Consider the following 18,206-nt stretch of genomic DNA (forward strand, 5'->3'; position numbering starts at 1 on the left):
AAATAAATGGCAGAACCATCAGGAGCATAGACACACAGATCTGGACGTGCAGGTCCACAGTTCCTTAAAAAGTGGCAGCACAGCCGGTAGTAGTGGCAGCCCTGAGGGTGTGGGGGCAGCATATGGAGTTGGTGTGGGCATCGATATGTGATAACCACCGGTTCACTCCGGGGAGTTGGGGGGGGGGGGGGGGGGGGGGGGGGTTTGCTGGATGGGGTGTTCAGGAGGTGGCAGCAGGCGGAGATCGAGAGATTTGGAGATCTTTTTATTGATGAGGGCTTTCCGAGATTGGAGGAGGAGTTTGAGTTGCAGGTGGGAATGGGTTCCGGTACATGCAAGTGTGGGATTGTGAGGAGGCAGGTTTTGACCTTGCCACACCAGGGACTACAGGATAAGGTGGCGTCGAGAACAGGAGTAGGTGAGGGGAAAGTTTCAGAGATCTACAAGGAACTGATTGAGTGGGAGGGAGCCCCGATAGGAAACGTGAAGAGAAAGTGGGAAGAAGAGGTGGGTGGGTATTTGGAGGCCGGATTATGGGAGAAGGCCCTGAGGCGAGTCAATGCATTCTCGTTGTGTGCAAGGCTCAGCCTGATACAGGGCTGACATGACTGTGGCACAGATGAGGGGGTGGAGGATAGCTGTGTGGGGAGGGTTCTGCTCACCATGTTCATATGTCTTGGACATTTTCGATGCTGAGGGGTTTCTGGCAGGGTTTTGCTAACTTCATGTCAGAGATATTTGGGCAGTACGGTAGCATGGTGGTTAGCGTAAATGCTTCACAGCTCCAGGGTCCCAGGTTCAGTTCCCGGCTGGGTCACTGTATGTGCGGAGTTTGCACGTCCTCTCCGTGTGTGCGTGGGTTTCCTCCGGGTGCTCCGGTTTCCTCCCACAGTCCAAAGATGTGCGGGTTAGGTGGATTGGCCATGCTAAATTGCCCGTAGTGTCCTAAAAAAAAGTAAGGTTAAGGGGGGTTGGGTTACAGGTATAGGGTGGATACGTGGGTTTGAGTAGGGTGATCATTGCTCGGCACAACATCGAGGGCCGAAGGGCCTGTTCTGTGCTGTACTGTTCTATATTAAATGTGAGGGTGGTACCAAGTCCAAAGGTGGCGATCTTTGGCGTCTCAGAAGATCCGGGAGCCCAGGGGGTGAGAGAGGTCGATGTCCCGGCCTTTGCCTCCCTGGTGTCTGGAGACAATTGCTACTAGAGTGGAGGGACTCGGCGCACCCCGAAGTTAGGGGTATGGGTTAGCAACATGGCGGGGTTTCTCAGACTCAAAAGAAATCAAGTTCGCCTTGAGGGGATTGTTGCAGGGGTTTGCCTGGTGGTGGCAGCTATTCAGCGACTTCTTCGAGAAAAATTAGGCTGTCAGCAGGGGAGGAGGTGGCAGGGGGTGGACGAAGGCATGGGCAGTGGCGAGTAAGGACAGGAGAAGCAGTGGGGGGCTGGGGTCAGAGGTACTGTTTGTGTAAGCCACGTTGGCTGGAGGTTGCCACTGGGGGGAGGGGAGATTGGTTATATTGTTTTGTTCCTGTTGAAACCTGATGTTCAAAATTATAAATGCCTCAATAAAATATTTTCAAAAAAAAAGTGGCAGCACAGGTGAAAATTGTAGTAAAGAAAGCATATGGAATGCTTGCCTTCATAGACTATAAAAGCTCGCAAGTTATGTTACAATTATATAGAACGTTGGTTCGGCCACATTTGGAATACGGTGTCCAATTCTGGTCACCCCACAACCAGAAGGACGTGGAGGCTTTGGAGAGAGCACAGAAAAGGTTAACCAGGATGTGCCTGGCATGGCGGATATTGGCTATGAAGAGTGGTTGAATAATCTGGGATTGTTCTCCCTAGAGCAGGGGTGGGCAAACTTTTCCGTGCAAGGGCCACATTCAGAAATTCGCAATTTTAAAGGGCCGCATAGTATATTAAGTAAAATAATTAATATTTTAAATAGCCAAAATAAAAGGTCTTTAAAGAAAAAAAGCACATTCATTTGAAAAACAAAGTAACTCAGTAAGTAACAGAACAATGTCAATGAGAATGATGCATCTGACTGCAGTCATTTACCAGTTTGTTGAAATCAGGTGTTAAGTTGCTTGTGCTGATCCTTAACACTGACAGAAGCACAGCCTAGCCGAGTCAACGATAAAAACGCGTGTAGTGGGGTGGATGAGTGGGGCTGCCTTATTGGTCGGTTTAGTTGCGTGTGCGACCAATAGGAGTCCAGGTTACAAACAATAATAAGGCTTATTGTTTGGAACCTGGACTCCTATTGGTCGCACACCCAACTAAACCGACCAATGAGACAGCCCCACTCATCCAACCCACTACGCGCGTTTTTATGCGGCCCGCCAATGAAGTGCCTGGAATCATAACCGGCATTTTTGAAAAGCCGCCGGGGAAAAGCCGCTGAAGTAAATGCGCTTATTCAATAAGCGCATTTACTTCAGCGGCTTTTCCCCGGCGGCTTTTCAAAAATGCCGGTTATGATTCCAGGCACCTCATTGGCGGGCCGCATAAAAACCTTTGTCGGGCCGCATGCGGGCCGTAGTTTGCCCACCCCTGCCCTAGAGAAACGGAGGCTGAGGGGCGACCTGACAGGTTTATAAAATTATGAGGGGTATAGACAGGGTGAACACTTTTTTGGAGGCTTTTCCCCAGGGCGGAAATGACAATTACAAGGGGGCACAAGGTGAGGGGGGATAGGTTCAGTGATGTGCGGGGGTAGTTTTTTTACACGGAAGGTGGTGGTGTACCTGAATGCACTACCAAGTAAGGTGGTTGGGGCAGCTACGATAACAACCGTTAAGACTTATCTGGATAGTTACGTGAACGGATGGGGTGTAGAAGGATATAGGCAGTTGGTCTAGATAGGACATGTGATCGGCGCAGGCTTGGGAGGGCTGAAGGACCTGTTCCTGTGCTGTACTGTTCTTTGTTCTATATTCTGTCAGCTCCAGGCCTACCTCAGGACTACAGTCTTGCTTCCCTAAAATCATTGCAATATTTCCATCAAAGACATTAACCGGAATTCTCTGACCATTTGGATTCTCTGTTCCCGCTGGCAGCACACCCTCGCTCATGGATTTCCCAGCAACATGGGATGTCTTCAATGGGGAATCTCATTGACAAGTGCGGAGGGGGGGGGGGGGGGGGGGGGGGGAGGGGGGGGGAACAGAAACAGAGAATCCCGCCAGCAGTGAATGGTGTGCTGCCATGAAACAGGAGGCTGGGAGACTCGTAAATCCGGTCCATTGTCTCTTTCCCTGAAACTGCTACCTATTGATCTGAATTTCATCACAATCTACTGCGACCTTTCAAGTAAGAATATAGTTTTTAAAAACTCATTATCACAGCGCCAGAATCCCTGATTCGATTCCCGGCTTGAGTCACTGTCTGTGCGGAGTCTGCACGTTCTCCCCGTGTGTGTGGATTGCCTCCGGGTGCTCCGGTTTCCTCCTACATGTCCCAAAACACGTGCTTGTTTGGTAAATTGGACATTCTGACTTCTCCCTCAGTGTACCCGAACAGGCGCCGGAGTGTGGCGACTAGGGCATTTCCACAGTAACTTCATTTCAATGTTAATGTAAGCCTACTTGTGACAGTAATGAAGATTATTATTAGATTTGTTTGCTTTTAAAAATGCTCATGGATATTTTTTAAAAGTCATAAAAATGTTTGTATGATCATTCATTTTCTGAAAGTGCTTGGCTATAAAAGATATAAGCTTCATTTAGATGATCATCTTTCCTGACTGAAATTAATACGTCAAAATTATAGCATGAAATGTGTAATTTTATTTAATTGTAAAAGGTTTGTAACTGAACAAAGGATGTATTCCAAATGATGTCCTGGTTGGGTTTCTTTATGATTATGAAATATTTTGAGCATTATTCTTGACTTCCTGCCTGCCAATGTTATATATTTGAATCTAGATATAATCAATTACTTTGTTTAACATCAAATCTGTGCCTTTCCTTTCCTTTTCTCTGCATCCTAGGTACTTGTATGGCTTTGAGGAATATTGTCGTGCAGCTGACCTTCGTTTCAGGACCATTCATCACATGGAACCTGTAGGAAGACCAGTGGAGAAGGATGAAGAGAATGGGACATGTGATCCAAAGAAAACACCTACAACTTTAGATGATGAGAAAAGTGATGACACTGAAAATGACAAAGAGGAAAAAGAAGTGAGATCTCCGAGAGTAAGTAATTTCCCAGCTTGAAACTAATTGCTGACAGGACATTGTAATGAGTTAGCTCACTCGGCTAAATCACTGGCTTTTAAAGCAGGCCAGCAGCACGGTTCGATTCCCGTACCGGCCTCCCCGGACAGGCGCTGGAATGTGGCGACTAGGGGCTTTTCACAGTAACTTCATTTTAGCCTACTTGTGACAATAAAGCGATTTTCATTTCATTTTTCATTTGTAATGGTTAAAAATTTAATTTTCTGTACAACTGTCTATACAGCATCAACATTGGTTACTTCAGAATCGTCACCATCCTAATGAAGAATTCACAACAGTATTGCGACACCTCAGGAAATTTTACATTTTGCCTGTAAATGTTATGATATTGTTGTGAATTGTGTGGAATAAGTTTGTGATCCAGTCTCCAGTTGTCTTCCTGGTAATGGATTTAATTTGATCAGTTTGCACAGAAGGAATTCAATTCAGAGTAGATTATCTAAAATCTTTGGGTAGCGCAAGCTGTCTTGTGGTAACTGTTTTGAAGTTGCTTAGATAAATTCTGTATTACCTGTCATAATAAAACCTCGAATAGAATCATAATTCAGAATTAATTAAAGATTTGTTTCACACACAAAGGAAATTCCCCACCACTGAAGAAAACTAGGGTGATGGGGCCAGGGAGGAAGAAGTTCAGGACATGCTCATCCCTTTAAAGCTGCCCAACAAATTGAGGAATCTTTTTAATTTCTGAAGACAGGAAGCTTCAACAGACAGGATTCATCAATACCACCTAGTGGTTGAATAAAGAACTGTATGCTGGAGACTTGAAAGAGAAAAATCTTCAAACTAAATGATGCCTAGAGTTTCAATTTTCTTTACCCGTTTTGTGAAGAACATAACAAATAGGAGCAGGCCATTTAGCTCCTCTAGCCTGCTTTGTCATTCAGTAAGATCATGGCTGATCTGTTTGTGGCTTTAATGAAGATTAACAACCATTTCAGAGATTAAATTCCTCCTTCTAACTTAAATGGGAGACTGCTTATTTTGAAACCATGCCCTAGCACTGGATTCTCCCTTGAGGACGGAACATCCTTTCAGCATCTACCAAGCCTTCCATCAGAATCTTTCCTCCTAGTGCTCAGTCTTACTTCGATGCTGTTCCACAGCTACCAATTTCTCTCCCTAAACCTGATTTTCAGGCCAGTTGTAGTTCTCTCTTTACACAGGCAGATTGGGAATTTAACCTGAAATCTTTGTGTCTAGTCCCAAGGGAGGGAGGAGTCAATATTAAAAAACTTTTGATTCTTCATCTATTCAATCTATTGATTGCTATTCAGTAACTTCTGTTGGGATATGTGCTTGTGGGGTTAACTAATGCACTGTGCCTTTTACACACTTGATTATTGGAGGAGCTATGGCACAACGTAGATGTAAAGAAGGATTAAACAATCAAATGTGCTAGCTGCAACAAACAATTACTCATTTATCTCGTGTTTATCTGTGTTGGTTTAACATTGTCGTGTTATAGAACTATACAGCACAGTACAGGCCTTTCGGCCTGTGATTTTGTGCCGAACTAGTCTGAAACTAAGATCAAATCAACCTACTCCCAATCATTCCAGTGCACTCCATATGTCTATCCAATAACCGCTTGAAAGTTCCTAAAGTGTCCGACTCCACTACCATAGCTGGGAGTGCGTTCCACGCCCCAACCACTCTGAGTAAAGAACCTACCTCTGAATTCCCTCCTATATCTTCCACCATGAACCATATAGTTATGCCCCCTTGTAACAGCTACATCCACCCTCGGAAAAAGTCGCTAAATGTCCACTCTATCTGTCCCTCTCAGCATCTTATACACCTCAATTAAGTCACCTCTCATCCTCCTTCGCTCCCTTAACCTTTCCTCATAAGACCTACCCTCAAATCCAGGCAGCATCCTGGTAAATCTCCTTTGCACCCTTTCCAATGCTTCCACATCCTTCCTATTATGAGGTGACCAGAACTGCACACAATACTCCAAATGTGGTCGAACCAAGGTCTTGTACAGTTGCAGCATAACCTCACTGCTCTTAAACTCAATCCCCCTGTTAATAAATGCCAACACACAATGGGCTTTCTTCACGGCTCTATCCACTTGGGTGGCAACTTTCAGAGATCTATGGACATGAACTCCAAGATCTCTCTGCTCCTCCACATTCTTCAAAACCCTGCCGTTAACCCTGTAATCCGGATTCAAATTTGTCCGCTTAAAATGAATCACCTCATACTTCATAGAATTTACAGTGCAGAAGGAGGCCATTCGGCCCATCGAGTCTGCACCGGCTCTTGGAAAGAGCACCCTACCCAAGGTCAACACCTCCACCCTATCCCCATAACCCAGTAACCCCACCCAACACTAAGGGCAATTTTGGACACTAAGGGCAATTTATCATGGCCAATCCACCTAACCTGCACATCTTTGGACTGTGGGAGGAAACCAGAGCACCCGGAGGAAACCCACGCACACATGGGGAGGATGAATACTTAAGACTCAGAATACATATCAGAATTAAACTCCATCTGCCACTTTTCAGCCCAGCTCTACATCCTATCAGTGTCTCTTTGCAGCCTACAACAGCTTTGATTGAGTTATTGAGCTTTAAAATTAAGTGAAACTGTAGGTCTGAAGGAGAACATTACAAATCAAAGCAATATTGTGTGTCTGTAATTCCTAATAGAATTTTCCAAAAGATATACAAAAAATCCCCCCCCCCCCCCCCCCCCCCCCCCCAATTGGTGTTAATGACTGCTGCCCCCACTGATTTGCATTAATTGTCTGCAGTGCTGCAAATTATATGATGAGGAAGATCAAATGGTGTCTTAAAAGGTGATCAGTTAATTTATTTTCAGAATAAAAGATTACTGTTTTCTATCTGGGATAGATGATGTTGGCACAAATTCTTTAAAATTCTGGTAATTTAATCCTTGGGAGAACAAATATAACTTTACTTTGGGTAGGCAACATTGCTATGTGTAGTCAAATTGGTCATTAACTGAATTCTTAGTTATGAAGGCAAGATTTTCAAACTATACATCAATGTTTCGGGTATCTATTTGCACACCCATACTTGTTGCTGGAATTGCAAAACAATTAATTTGATATTCTGCATCTGCCAGAAACGCAGCATTTTAGATATCTGTGCATTTTGATCTATGAATTACTTCTGGGAATAAGCAAATGCCAATAAGGTTAATTTGTTTTTGTATAATATTATACATTACATCTAACAACAGTATATTATGTGTCATGTTTTATAGGTTTGTGATATTTTTAAGAAACCTGGAATTTAATGTGAAGCTGTAATGAATGCACTTTTGAGAAGTGCTGTTAAGTTAAGATCTTAAGAAACAGGAAGAGGCCATTCAGCCCCTCGGCTCCACTATTCAATAGGATCATGACTGATCCGACATTACTCATGTCCACTTCCATTTCCTTTTCTATAGCTCTTCATTCCCTTACTCATCAAGAATCTATCTATTTGTTCCAGGTTCGATCCCGGTTCTGAGTCACTGTCCGTGTGGAGTTTGCACATTCTCCCCGTGTCTGCGTGGGTCTCACCCCACAACCCAAAAAGATGTGGTGAATTGGCCACACTAAATTGCCCCTTAATTGGAAAAAATGAATTGGGTACTCTGAATTTTTTTTTTTAAATGCCCTGCGCGTACTACTGCCCCCACAACTCTGGCAAGGAGTTCCGAAGAGTCAGAATCCACTGAGAGAAGAAATTCCTCCTCATCTGAGTCTTAAATTGGCACCCCTTTATTCTGAGCCTATGCCATTTAGTCCTCGGCTCTCCCATGAGCAGAAACATCCTCTCAGCATTTATCCAGTCAAGCCCCTTAAGCATCCTATATGATTCAGTGAGATCACCTCTCATCCTTCTCAATTCCAATGAGTAGTACTAACCTGTTTAACCCTTGCTCACAAGGCAATCACTCCATACCAGGGATCATCCTAGTGAGCCTTCTCTGAGCCTCCTCCAATTAAATAATGTATTTTCTGAAATAAGTAGACCAAAACTGCTCACAGTACTCCAGATATCGCTCCACGGTCTCACCAGTACATTGTACAGTTGCAGCAAGACTTCCCTACTCTTAGACTCCAACTCCCCTTGAATTAAGGACTAACATTCCATTCGTTTTTCTGATGACCTGATGCATCTGTGTGCTAGCTTTCTGTCTTTTGTGCACAAGTACCCCCAAGTCCCTCTACGTTGCAGCTTTCTGCAGTTTTGCTTACGTTCTCCCTTCCAAAATGAAAACATCCTACATTATACTCCATTTGCCAACTTTCACTTACTTACCGAACCTATCAATATCTCTTTGCAAATGCATTGTATCCCTCTTGCAATTTGTCTTTCCACCTACTTTTGTGTTGTCTGCCATTTGGGCTTCAGTACATTCGCTTCCTTCCTCCAAGTCATTATTATATATTATAAACAATTGCAGTCCCAGCAGTGATCCCTATGTAATCGCGCTGGTTACAGGTTACCAACCTGAAAAAGAACTCCTTATTCCCACTCGCTGTTTCTTGCCCATTAGTCACTTCTCTATCCACACCAATGTACTACCTCCCAATGTCATGGGCTCTAATCTTATGACCCTTTTGTGAGGTACCTTGTTGAACTCCTTCTGGAAGTACAAATGCAACAAATTTTCTGGTTCCCCTCTATCTACTCTGGTTGAGACTTCCTTGAAAAACTCTAAGAATAAATTTGACACTATTTCCCTTCCATGAAGTCATGCTGACTCTGCTTGATTAGATTAGATTTTCAAATGTGTTGCTATTACTTCCTTAATTGATTCCAACATTTTTCCAATAATAGATGTTGGGCTAATTGCCCTAGATTTATCCACTTTTTGCCTCCCTCACTTTTTGAATAAGGGTGTCACATTGTCAGTTTTCCAATCCTCCAGTACCTCTCCCAATCCAAGGATTTGTCCATTATCTCTATAGCTACTTCTCTTAGGGTCCTAGGATGCAAGCTATCAAGGGCCATATTTGTTCCCAAGCAGTATTGATGACTACTGTACCCAGTTCCTTGATAACATATTTTGTATGTTTTAAATCATTTAAAAATGCTTAAGGCCAACTAGCTCAACATTAATAGTTATTCATATTGTTAAACGCAAGTAGCAATGGAACATTAATCACTAATCAAGATGCCTATTTCAACCATACCTAACACGGAGTTGAATAATGGAACTGCTTCTCTGCTATAAAAGTGTCTTGGTTAAAGAACTTTTATCATCCAAACTTGCATTGAAATTATCCAAAAGGAATAGAAGACTGAACATTTTTGTTTAACATATTGCAGTATTAATTATAAGCTTTAGTTTAACGAAACTATCCTACTTTAGGGTCGGAGGAGAAATGTTACACCTGCCAAAAAAGAAGTCATTAAAGAATTAAAAAAAGAGAAGGTGAATGAGGAAATTAGTAAAGAAAATAAAGACGTGAATGAAGACTTCAGGAAACAGGGGGAGGAAACTGACACAGGTCAGCAGAAAAATGTGTTAACACCCAAAGGCAGAGCAGAGAAGAATAAGAAAGAAGAGTCTGAGAAAGATTCTGATGAAGAGGAGGAAGGTGATGAAGATACCGAAGAGGATCATGAAGATAGACCAAAAAAGTATGTACATAGTTAAATATGTTATTGCTTCACCAGTGTTGATTTTGTACATAACTTGTATGTGCGATCTACAAAAGAGCCTCTGTGTAGTGAGGTGCATGTCTTTTGAAAAATGCTCAGGGAGCAATGGTGCTGCAGAGAATTTACGAACTGTTTTTTTGCATTTGCAAAGCATTAAATAGTTATTATGCTTAAATTTCCTTGTATCTGCTCAGAGTTTCCTTGCTCAGAGTTAGAATCATAGAAACTCTACAGTGCAGAAGGAGACCATTTGGCCCATCATGTCTGCACCGACGCTCCGAAAGAGCACTCTACCCAGGTACTCTGCCTCACCTGCCCACCCCATCCTATCCCCGTAACCTAGCCTGTGCACCCCTGGACACTATGGGCAAGTTAGCATGGTCAATCCAAACTGCACACCTTTGGACTGTGGGAGGAAACCAGAGGAAACCCACGCAGACACTGGTAGAACATGCAAACTCCATACAGACAGTGTCTGCCGCCAGGAGGTGGTGGTATTGTCGCTGGACTAGTAATCCAGGAACCCAGGATAATGATCTGGGGTCCCAGTTTTGAATCCCACCACCTGCTGTGGTGGGATTAAAACTCAATAAAAATGTCTGGTATTAAAAGTCTAATGATGACCGTGAAACTATTGCCGATTGTCATAAAAACCCTTCTGGTTCACTAATGTTCTTTTAAGGAAGGAAATCTACCACCCTCACTTGGCCTGGCCTACATGTGACTCTAGATCCTCAGCAATGTGGTTGACTCTTAAATGTCTTCTGAAATGGCCTAGCTAGCCACTCAGTTGTATTGAACCGCTACGAAAACACAAAAAAAGGAATGAAACCGGATGGATCACCCGGTATCGAACCCTGCAAAGTCCTTACTGACATCAGGGGCTTGTGCCAAAGTTGGGTTAGCTATCTCACAGACTAGTTAAGCAACAGCCTGACATAGTCATGCTCACAGATTCATACCTTACAGACAACGTCCCAGACACCACCATCACCATTCCTCGGTACGTCATGTCTCACTGTCAGGACAGACCCAGCAGAGATGGAGGCACAGTGGTATACAGTCGGGAGGAAGTTGTCGTAGGAGTCCTCAACATCGACTCTGGACCCCATGAAGTCTCATGGCTTCAGGTTAAACATGGCAAGGAAACTTCCTGCTGATTACCACGTACCGGCCACCATCAGCTGATGAATCAGTACTCCTCCATGTTGAACACCACTTAGAGGAAGCACTGAAGGTGACGAGCACAGAATATGCTCTGGTTGTGGAGGTTCATAATCTATCACCAAGAGTGGTTTGATAGTACAACCACCGACCGAGCTGGCCAAGTCCTAAAGAACATAGCTGTCAGACTGAGACTGCAGCAGGTGGTGAGGGAACCAACAAGAGGGAAAAACATACTTGACCTCATCCTCACCAGTCTGCCTGCTGCAGATGCATCTGTCCATGACAGTATCAGCAGAAGTGACCATCGCACAGTCCTTGTGGAGACAAAGTCCGACTTCACATTGAGGATACCCTCCATCGTGTCGTGTGGCATCACCACCGTGCTAAATGGGATAGACTTCGATCAGATCTAGCAACTCAAGACTGGGCATCCAGGAGGCGCTGTGGGCCATCAGCAGCAGGAGAATTGTATTCAACCATAATCCTGCATAGAGTGCAGGAGAGCGTGCCAGGAACAACATCAGGCATACTGAAACATGAGGTGTCAACCTGGTGAAGCTACAACACAGGACACCGTGTGTGCCAAACAGCATAAGCAACATGTAATAGACAGAGCTAAGCGATTCCAAATGAACGCATCAGATCTAAGCTTTGTTGTACTGCCACATCCAGCTGTGAATGGTGGTGGACAAGTAAACAACTCCCCGGAGGAGGAGGCTCCACAAATAGTCCCATCAATGATGGAGGAGCCCAGCACATATGTGCAAAAGACGAGGCTGAGGCATTCGCAACAATCTTCAGCCAGACGTGCCTAGTGGATGACCCATCGCTGTCTCCCCAGTATCAGAGATGTCAGTCTTCAGCCAATATAATTTACTCTGTGATATCAAGAAACGGCTGAAGGCACTAGATACTGCAAAGGCTATGACACCATCCCGGCAATAGTACTGAAGACTTATGCTCCAGAACTTGCTGCACCTCTAGCCAAGCTGTTCCAGTGCAGCTACAACACTAGCATTTACCCGGCAATGTGGAAATTTGCCCAGGTGTGTCCCGTACACAAGAAACAGGACATATCCAACCCAGCCAATTACCTCCCTATCAGCCTACTCCCAGCTATCAGCAAAATTATGGAAGGAGTCATCAACAGTGCTATCAAGCGGCATTTACTCAGCAATAAACTGCTCACGGATGCTCAGTTTGGGTTCCACCAGGGTAACCCAGCTCCTGACCTCATTATGGCCTTGATTCAAGCATAGACAAAAGAGCTGAATGCCGAGGTGAGATGAGAGTGACTGCCTTTGACATCAAGGCAGCATTTGACCGAGTATGCCATCAAGGAGCCTCGAGTCAATGGGGGGGAAACCTCTCCACTGGTTGAAGTCATACCTGGCACAAAGGAAGATGGTTGTGGTGGTCGGAGGTCAATTACCTCAGCTTCAGGGCAACACTGCAGGAGTTCCCCAGGGTAGAGCCCTAGACCCAACCATCTTCAACTGCTTCATCAATTACCTCCCTTCTAACATAAGGTCAGAAGTGGGGATGTTTGCGGATGACAGCACAATGTTCAGCACCATTCGCGACTCATCAGATAATGAAGCTGTCCATGTCCAAATGCAGCAAGACCTGGACAATATCCAGGCTTGGGCTGACAAGTGGCAAGTTACATTCGCACCACACAAGTGTCAGGCAATGACTATCTCCTACAATGGAGGATTTCACCACCACCCCTTGACATTCAATGGCATTACCATCGCCCATTTCCCCCATAATCAATATCCTGGGGGTTACCATTGATCAGAAACTGAACTCGAATAGCCATATTACTGCTGTGGCTACCAGGGCAGGTCAAAGGCTAAGAATCCTACGGAACGTAACTCACCTCTTGACCCTCCCCAAAGCCTGTCCACCATCTGCAAGGCATAATCAGGAGTGTGATGGAATACTCGCCACTTGCTTGGATGAGTGCAGCTCTAACAACACTCCAGAAGCTTGACACCATCCAGGACAAAATAGCCAGTTTTATTGCTCCCCTTTCCACAAATATTCAAACCCTCCATCACAGGCGAGCAGTGGAAGCCGTATGTACCATCTACAAGATGCACTACAGTAACTCACCAAGGCTCCTTGGACAACATCTTCCAAACCCATGACCACTACCATCTAGAAGGACAAGAGCAGCAGATACCTGGGGACACCACCACCTGGAGGTTCCCCATCAAATCACTCACCACCCTGACTTGGAAATGTAACACTGTTCATTCACTGTCGCTGGGGCAACATCTTGGAACTCACTCCCTAACATTACAGTGGATGTACCTTCATCCGAAGGATTGCAGCAATTAAAGAAGGCAACGCACCACCAGCTTGTGAAGGGCAACTAGGGATGTACAATAAATGCTGGCCTAACCAGCGACACTCACATCTCGTAAATTATTATTTTTAAAAATCAGTCACCCAAGGCTGGAATTGAAACCGAGTCCCTGATCCTGTGAGGCAACAGTGTCTCCTGTTTTTACTGAAGGCAAAGTTCAAATGATAAGAAAACAAAGAACATACTTTTTACTTTTACTACGTTTCACATCCTTTAGATATCCTGAGACATTTCTTAGGTCATGAATTTCTCTTATACATCAATTTATACACTTGGTCCATAAACAGGGGAGATAAATGACATGTAAATCTGTTTTGGCAGTGGAATGCATTTTTTTAGGAAAGGTCTGCTGAGGGCAATCCAGGCAGGGACTGAGGCTTATTACATTGCTCACATCATGAATTAAGCCTGTGCACTTTGTCATCTACATGGCTTAGTACCAAGTTAGATGTGCATTGCCGCCTCACGTGTTCGATCCAGGCCCTGAGTCACTGTCTGTGGAGTTTGCACATTCTCACCCTGTCTGCGTGGGTCACACCCCCACAACCCAAAAAGATGTGCAGGGTAGGTGGATTGGCCAGGCTAAATGATCCCTTAATTGGAAAAAAAAGAATTCGGTACTCTAAATTTATTAGTCCCAAGTTAGATGTTGCATTTATTACTGCATGCCATTGAAGAGATCCACAACTAATTTTTAAAACTGTGCTCTATATCTAATTCTTTATAAATCATTTGTTTCCTTGTTGGCTTTTCTCAGGGAAGGGAATGAAAATAAAGAGGAGGAGGAGGAAGAAGATGAGGAGGAGGAGGAGGATGATTTTGACCGATTCCCTTCTGGAACCAAGGTTAAAGTAAAATATGGGCGTGGGAAAAATCAGAAAATCTATGAAGCCAATATTAGAAATTCTGAAGTTGATGATGGCGAACTTGTCTATTTAGTACATTACTATGGTTGGAATACAAGGTAAGAGCGTTGACTTTACAAATTGTTGCAATTATTTTAATTACTATTTATTTCTGTTGGCTACTGTAGTTTGGACTTAACTTCAAAGAACAAGCTTCATTTTAATTTTTACACGGGTATCAGAATTGCAGTTCCTGAAATGTAGTATTGTTTCTTTGCTGATACTACACACACGGTAGCATGGTGGTTAGCATCAATGCTTCACAGCTCCAGGGTCCCAGGTTCGTTTCCCGGCTGATCACTGTCTGTGTGGAGTCTGCACGTCCTCCCCGTGTGTGCGTGGGTTTCCTCCGGGTGCTCCGGTTTCCTCCCACAGTCCAAAGATGTGCGGGTTAGGTGGATTGGCCATGATAAATTGCCCGTAGTGTAAGGTTAATGGGGGGATTGTTGGGTTACGGGTATACGGGTTACGTGGGTTTAAGTAGGGTGATCATTGCTCGGCACAACATCGAGGGCCGAAGGGCCTGTTCTGTGCTGTACTGTTCTATTCTATTCTATTCTATTCTACTTCATTCCACCTCCAGATGCCTGTCATTGCAGCGCTGTATTAATTTAGGGGTTGTTTCAGCTATTGGCCTGAAATGGTGCGGCCAGCAAATACGCTGAAACTTCCGCCAATCTTCCTGTTTGCGAGTTCCACAATTTCCTCCGAACCTAATTACTTGCTAGCACGTGACAAACCAAGTGTAAACCAGTCAAGGACCAAGGAAGGCACCAAACGTATCCTGTGGCCATTCTTTTTTTTAATATAAATTTAGAGTACCCAATTCATTTTTTACAATTTAAGGGGCAATTTATCGTGTTCAATCCACCTACCTTGCACATCTTTGGGTTGTGGGGGCAAAACCCATGCAAACGTGGGGTGAGTGTGCAAACTCCACACGGACAGTGACCCAGAGCCGGGTTCGGCTACCTCTGCGCCACCGTGCTGCCCTGCCTGTGGCCATTCTTTAAGTTTCTTCTTAGCACCACGACTAAATTGTAAAGACAGCAAATCAGCATCATGCCCATCAGGAACTACATGTCAAAAAAAAATGCAAAACCATGAAAACTTTTCAATATTTCATTCGTTGAGGCCATAAAGCACAAAGCACATTTAGGTCTCAATGAGAAGAAATAAAGAATAAATTACCATAAAACATCTGCGTCCTGCTGCATGTTAAGCTATAGTAAGAAATCTTACAAAACCAGGTTGACGTCCAACAGGTTTGTTTCGAATCATGAGCTTTCGGAGCACAGCTCCTTCATCAGGTGAGGAGGAGCTATGCTCCGAAAGCTAGTGATTCAAAACAAACTTGTTGGACTTTAACCTGGTGTTCTAAGACTTCTTAGTGTGCCCACCCCAGTCAAATGCCGGCATCTCCACAACTTGTAAAGCTATAGGTTGAGACCAAGAGCCTATTCATAATGTGCATAAATAAATTTACATTTATACATTTCTTCCAACTTTTACAAGAAAATCTGCACTTTTGCCATGATTTTGATGCAAGGATCAAGAAATTCCAGACATTGTGACTCTTTATTTGACCATGCATTTTTCACAAAACCTAGCAGAAAGTAGGTACAGTCAAGTGCAGATCCAAAATAATTCACTCTTTTGACTTTTTTTGGTTCTTGTTGGCACCTTTCTTTTCCTTTTGGTGTCTCGTCATGTGTTGATTCTCGACATGGATGACCAATAAATAAGGTGCTTTTTTTAACTCTTTCATGAGATATCCATGTCACAGGCAAGGCCAGAATTTGTTCCCCAGCCATAATTGCCCATGAGAAGGTGGTGGTGAGCCGTCGTCTTGAATTGCAATAGTCTATCTGGTGCACAGTGCTGTTAGGAAGAGAGTTCCAAGTTTTTGATCCAGTGATAGTAAAGGAATGGCACTATAGTTCCAGATCAGGATGGTGTGTGACTTGAAGATGGTGGTGTTCCCATGAATCTGCTGCCCTTGTCCATCTAGGTGGTAACGGTCACAGGTTTGGAAAGGTACCGTGAAAAGAGCTGCTGCAGTGCATTTTATATGTGGCATGGATTGCTGCCTTTATCAATCAGTGATGGAGGCTGTGAATGTTTAAATTGGTGGATGGGTGCTGATCAAATGGGTCACTTTGTGCTCGATGATGTGACGCTCACCAGTGTTGTTGGAACTGCACTCATCCAGGCAAGTGCTGTCAGAAATTTTGCCAGTGTTTGAAGCTGTGATGTTGAAATACACCGATCGGTTCTCTGCTTATGATTTTAGTATTGCCAGTGTTTATTGCTTTAAATTCAGCAGGGATAAGTTCTGGTGCATTAATGTTTTCAGTGGCTGGCCTCAAACTCTGCAAAGTTTGCAACACTTAAGCTAGACTAGCCCCTGCATGAGCGTATATTAATTTAGATGGAGAAAACATTTTGGCCCCTCAATATTTCTTTCAACATGAGTACTGAGTTAATATAAACGACTGAAACTGCAGATCACTGAAAAATCCTTAGTTTAATGAACTGGTTAATTCCCTTGTTTAGGGCTTAACAGGTATGGAAATCAATACTACATTTCAGTTATTATACACAATTTTTGTGGAATTTGCAAAATGTAATGTTTTTCTGAATTGTGAAAAGCAGCTTATTTCAATTTAATATGTCTTGCCTGTTTATCTTCCTTGGAAATTTGTTTCTGTGAGACAAAACCTTTTATACGATCATTTGAATAGAAGTTGGATTGATGCCTCGGTTGCCGGTGGGTAGTATTACACCCCAATAAGATTGAAATTAAGTCATGGATTGCAAGAGTTCTGCTTCAGTGGCAAAATATGTTCTTATTCTTCATACGAGTGTGCTTGACATTTGAAGCTTGTCAAATCCTCCCATGCATCCTTTGGAGCTTATTCTACAGGACATAGCTGTTCATTAATCAGATATACTAGCCCTGTGCGACATCTTATGCGCCCCAAAAAGTGTTCATGAAAGAGAGGGAAGAAATAATGGAAGGTGGTTAGCAGTATCAATTAGAGAAGGCATTGTAGGGTTGGAAAGAGAGGAAATGCTTGAGGGGGCAAGGACAGAATCCACTTGGTTAACACTTAGAAGCAAGAGAGGTATGATTACACTACTGAGGATATTTTATAGACCTCAAGAGAGTGACTGAGATAGAGGAGAAAATCTACAGGGAAAAGTAAAGAACAATAGAGTGTCAATATTGGAAATTTTTAAATAGTAAAATTTGAATAATATTAGATTATAGGGTGAGGAGGAGGAGAAATTTCTGACGTTTTAAAGCAGAGCTTCCCGAACCAGTATGTTCTCAATCTCAAATAGGAAGATGGCATTAAAAGATCTGGTGCTGGGAATGAATGGGTCATTCCCCAAGTGTCTTTGGGGAAACATTGAGCTAGAGAGTAAACTATGGATCATACGGTTTAAATGAGTAATGTAGACAGGCAAGGAACAATCTAAAGTAGATCATCAAAATTAGAAGAAGGTTAATTTTAAAGGGATGAGAAGAGATCTAGCTATGGTAGAATGGAACCAAAGACTGACCGGGAAAAACTGTCATGGACTAATGGGTGATCTTTGAGGAGATGTTTCTGGTACAGGGGCATTCCAACAAGGGTGAAAATGCCAGGGATCCTTGGATGGCAGGGGCTGGTTTAGCACACTGGGCTAAATCGCTGGCTTTTAAGGCAGGCCAGCAGCACGGTTCAATTCCCATACCAGCCTCCCCAAACAGGCGCCGGAATGTGGCAACTAGGGGCTTTTCACAGTAACTTCATTGAAGCCTACTCATGACAATAAGCGATTTTCATTTCATTTTTCATGGAGAATATGACAAAACACGATG

The 18,206-nt window shown here is 43.7% G+C and overlaps 1 protein-coding gene across 8 annotated transcripts in view; it reads left to right on the forward strand.

Moving 5' to 3' along the window:
* Window positions 1–18,206, forward strand: part of arid4a (AT rich interactive domain 4A (RBP1-like)) — a 164,068-nt gene that overhangs the window by 112,234 nt on the left and 33,628 nt on the right. For all 8 annotated transcript variants that reach the window (XM_038779915.1, XM_038779916.1, XM_038779866.1 and 5 more), the window contains exons 15-17: window positions 4,004–4,208; window positions 9,597–9,868; window positions 14,188–14,394. In XM_038779915.1, coding sequence (XP_038635843.1) covers window positions 4,004–4,208; window positions 9,597–9,868; window positions 14,188–14,394 — 684 coding nt within the window. The remainder of the gene's footprint in view (window positions 1–4,003; window positions 4,209–9,596; window positions 9,869–14,187; window positions 14,395–18,206) is intronic.

This window comes from Scyliorhinus canicula, chromosome 2 (assembly GCF_902713615.1).
Source record: "Scyliorhinus canicula chromosome 2, sScyCan1.1, whole genome shotgun sequence".
Lineage (NCBI taxonomy): Eukaryota > Metazoa > Chordata > Chondrichthyes > Carcharhiniformes > Scyliorhinidae > Scyliorhinus > Scyliorhinus canicula.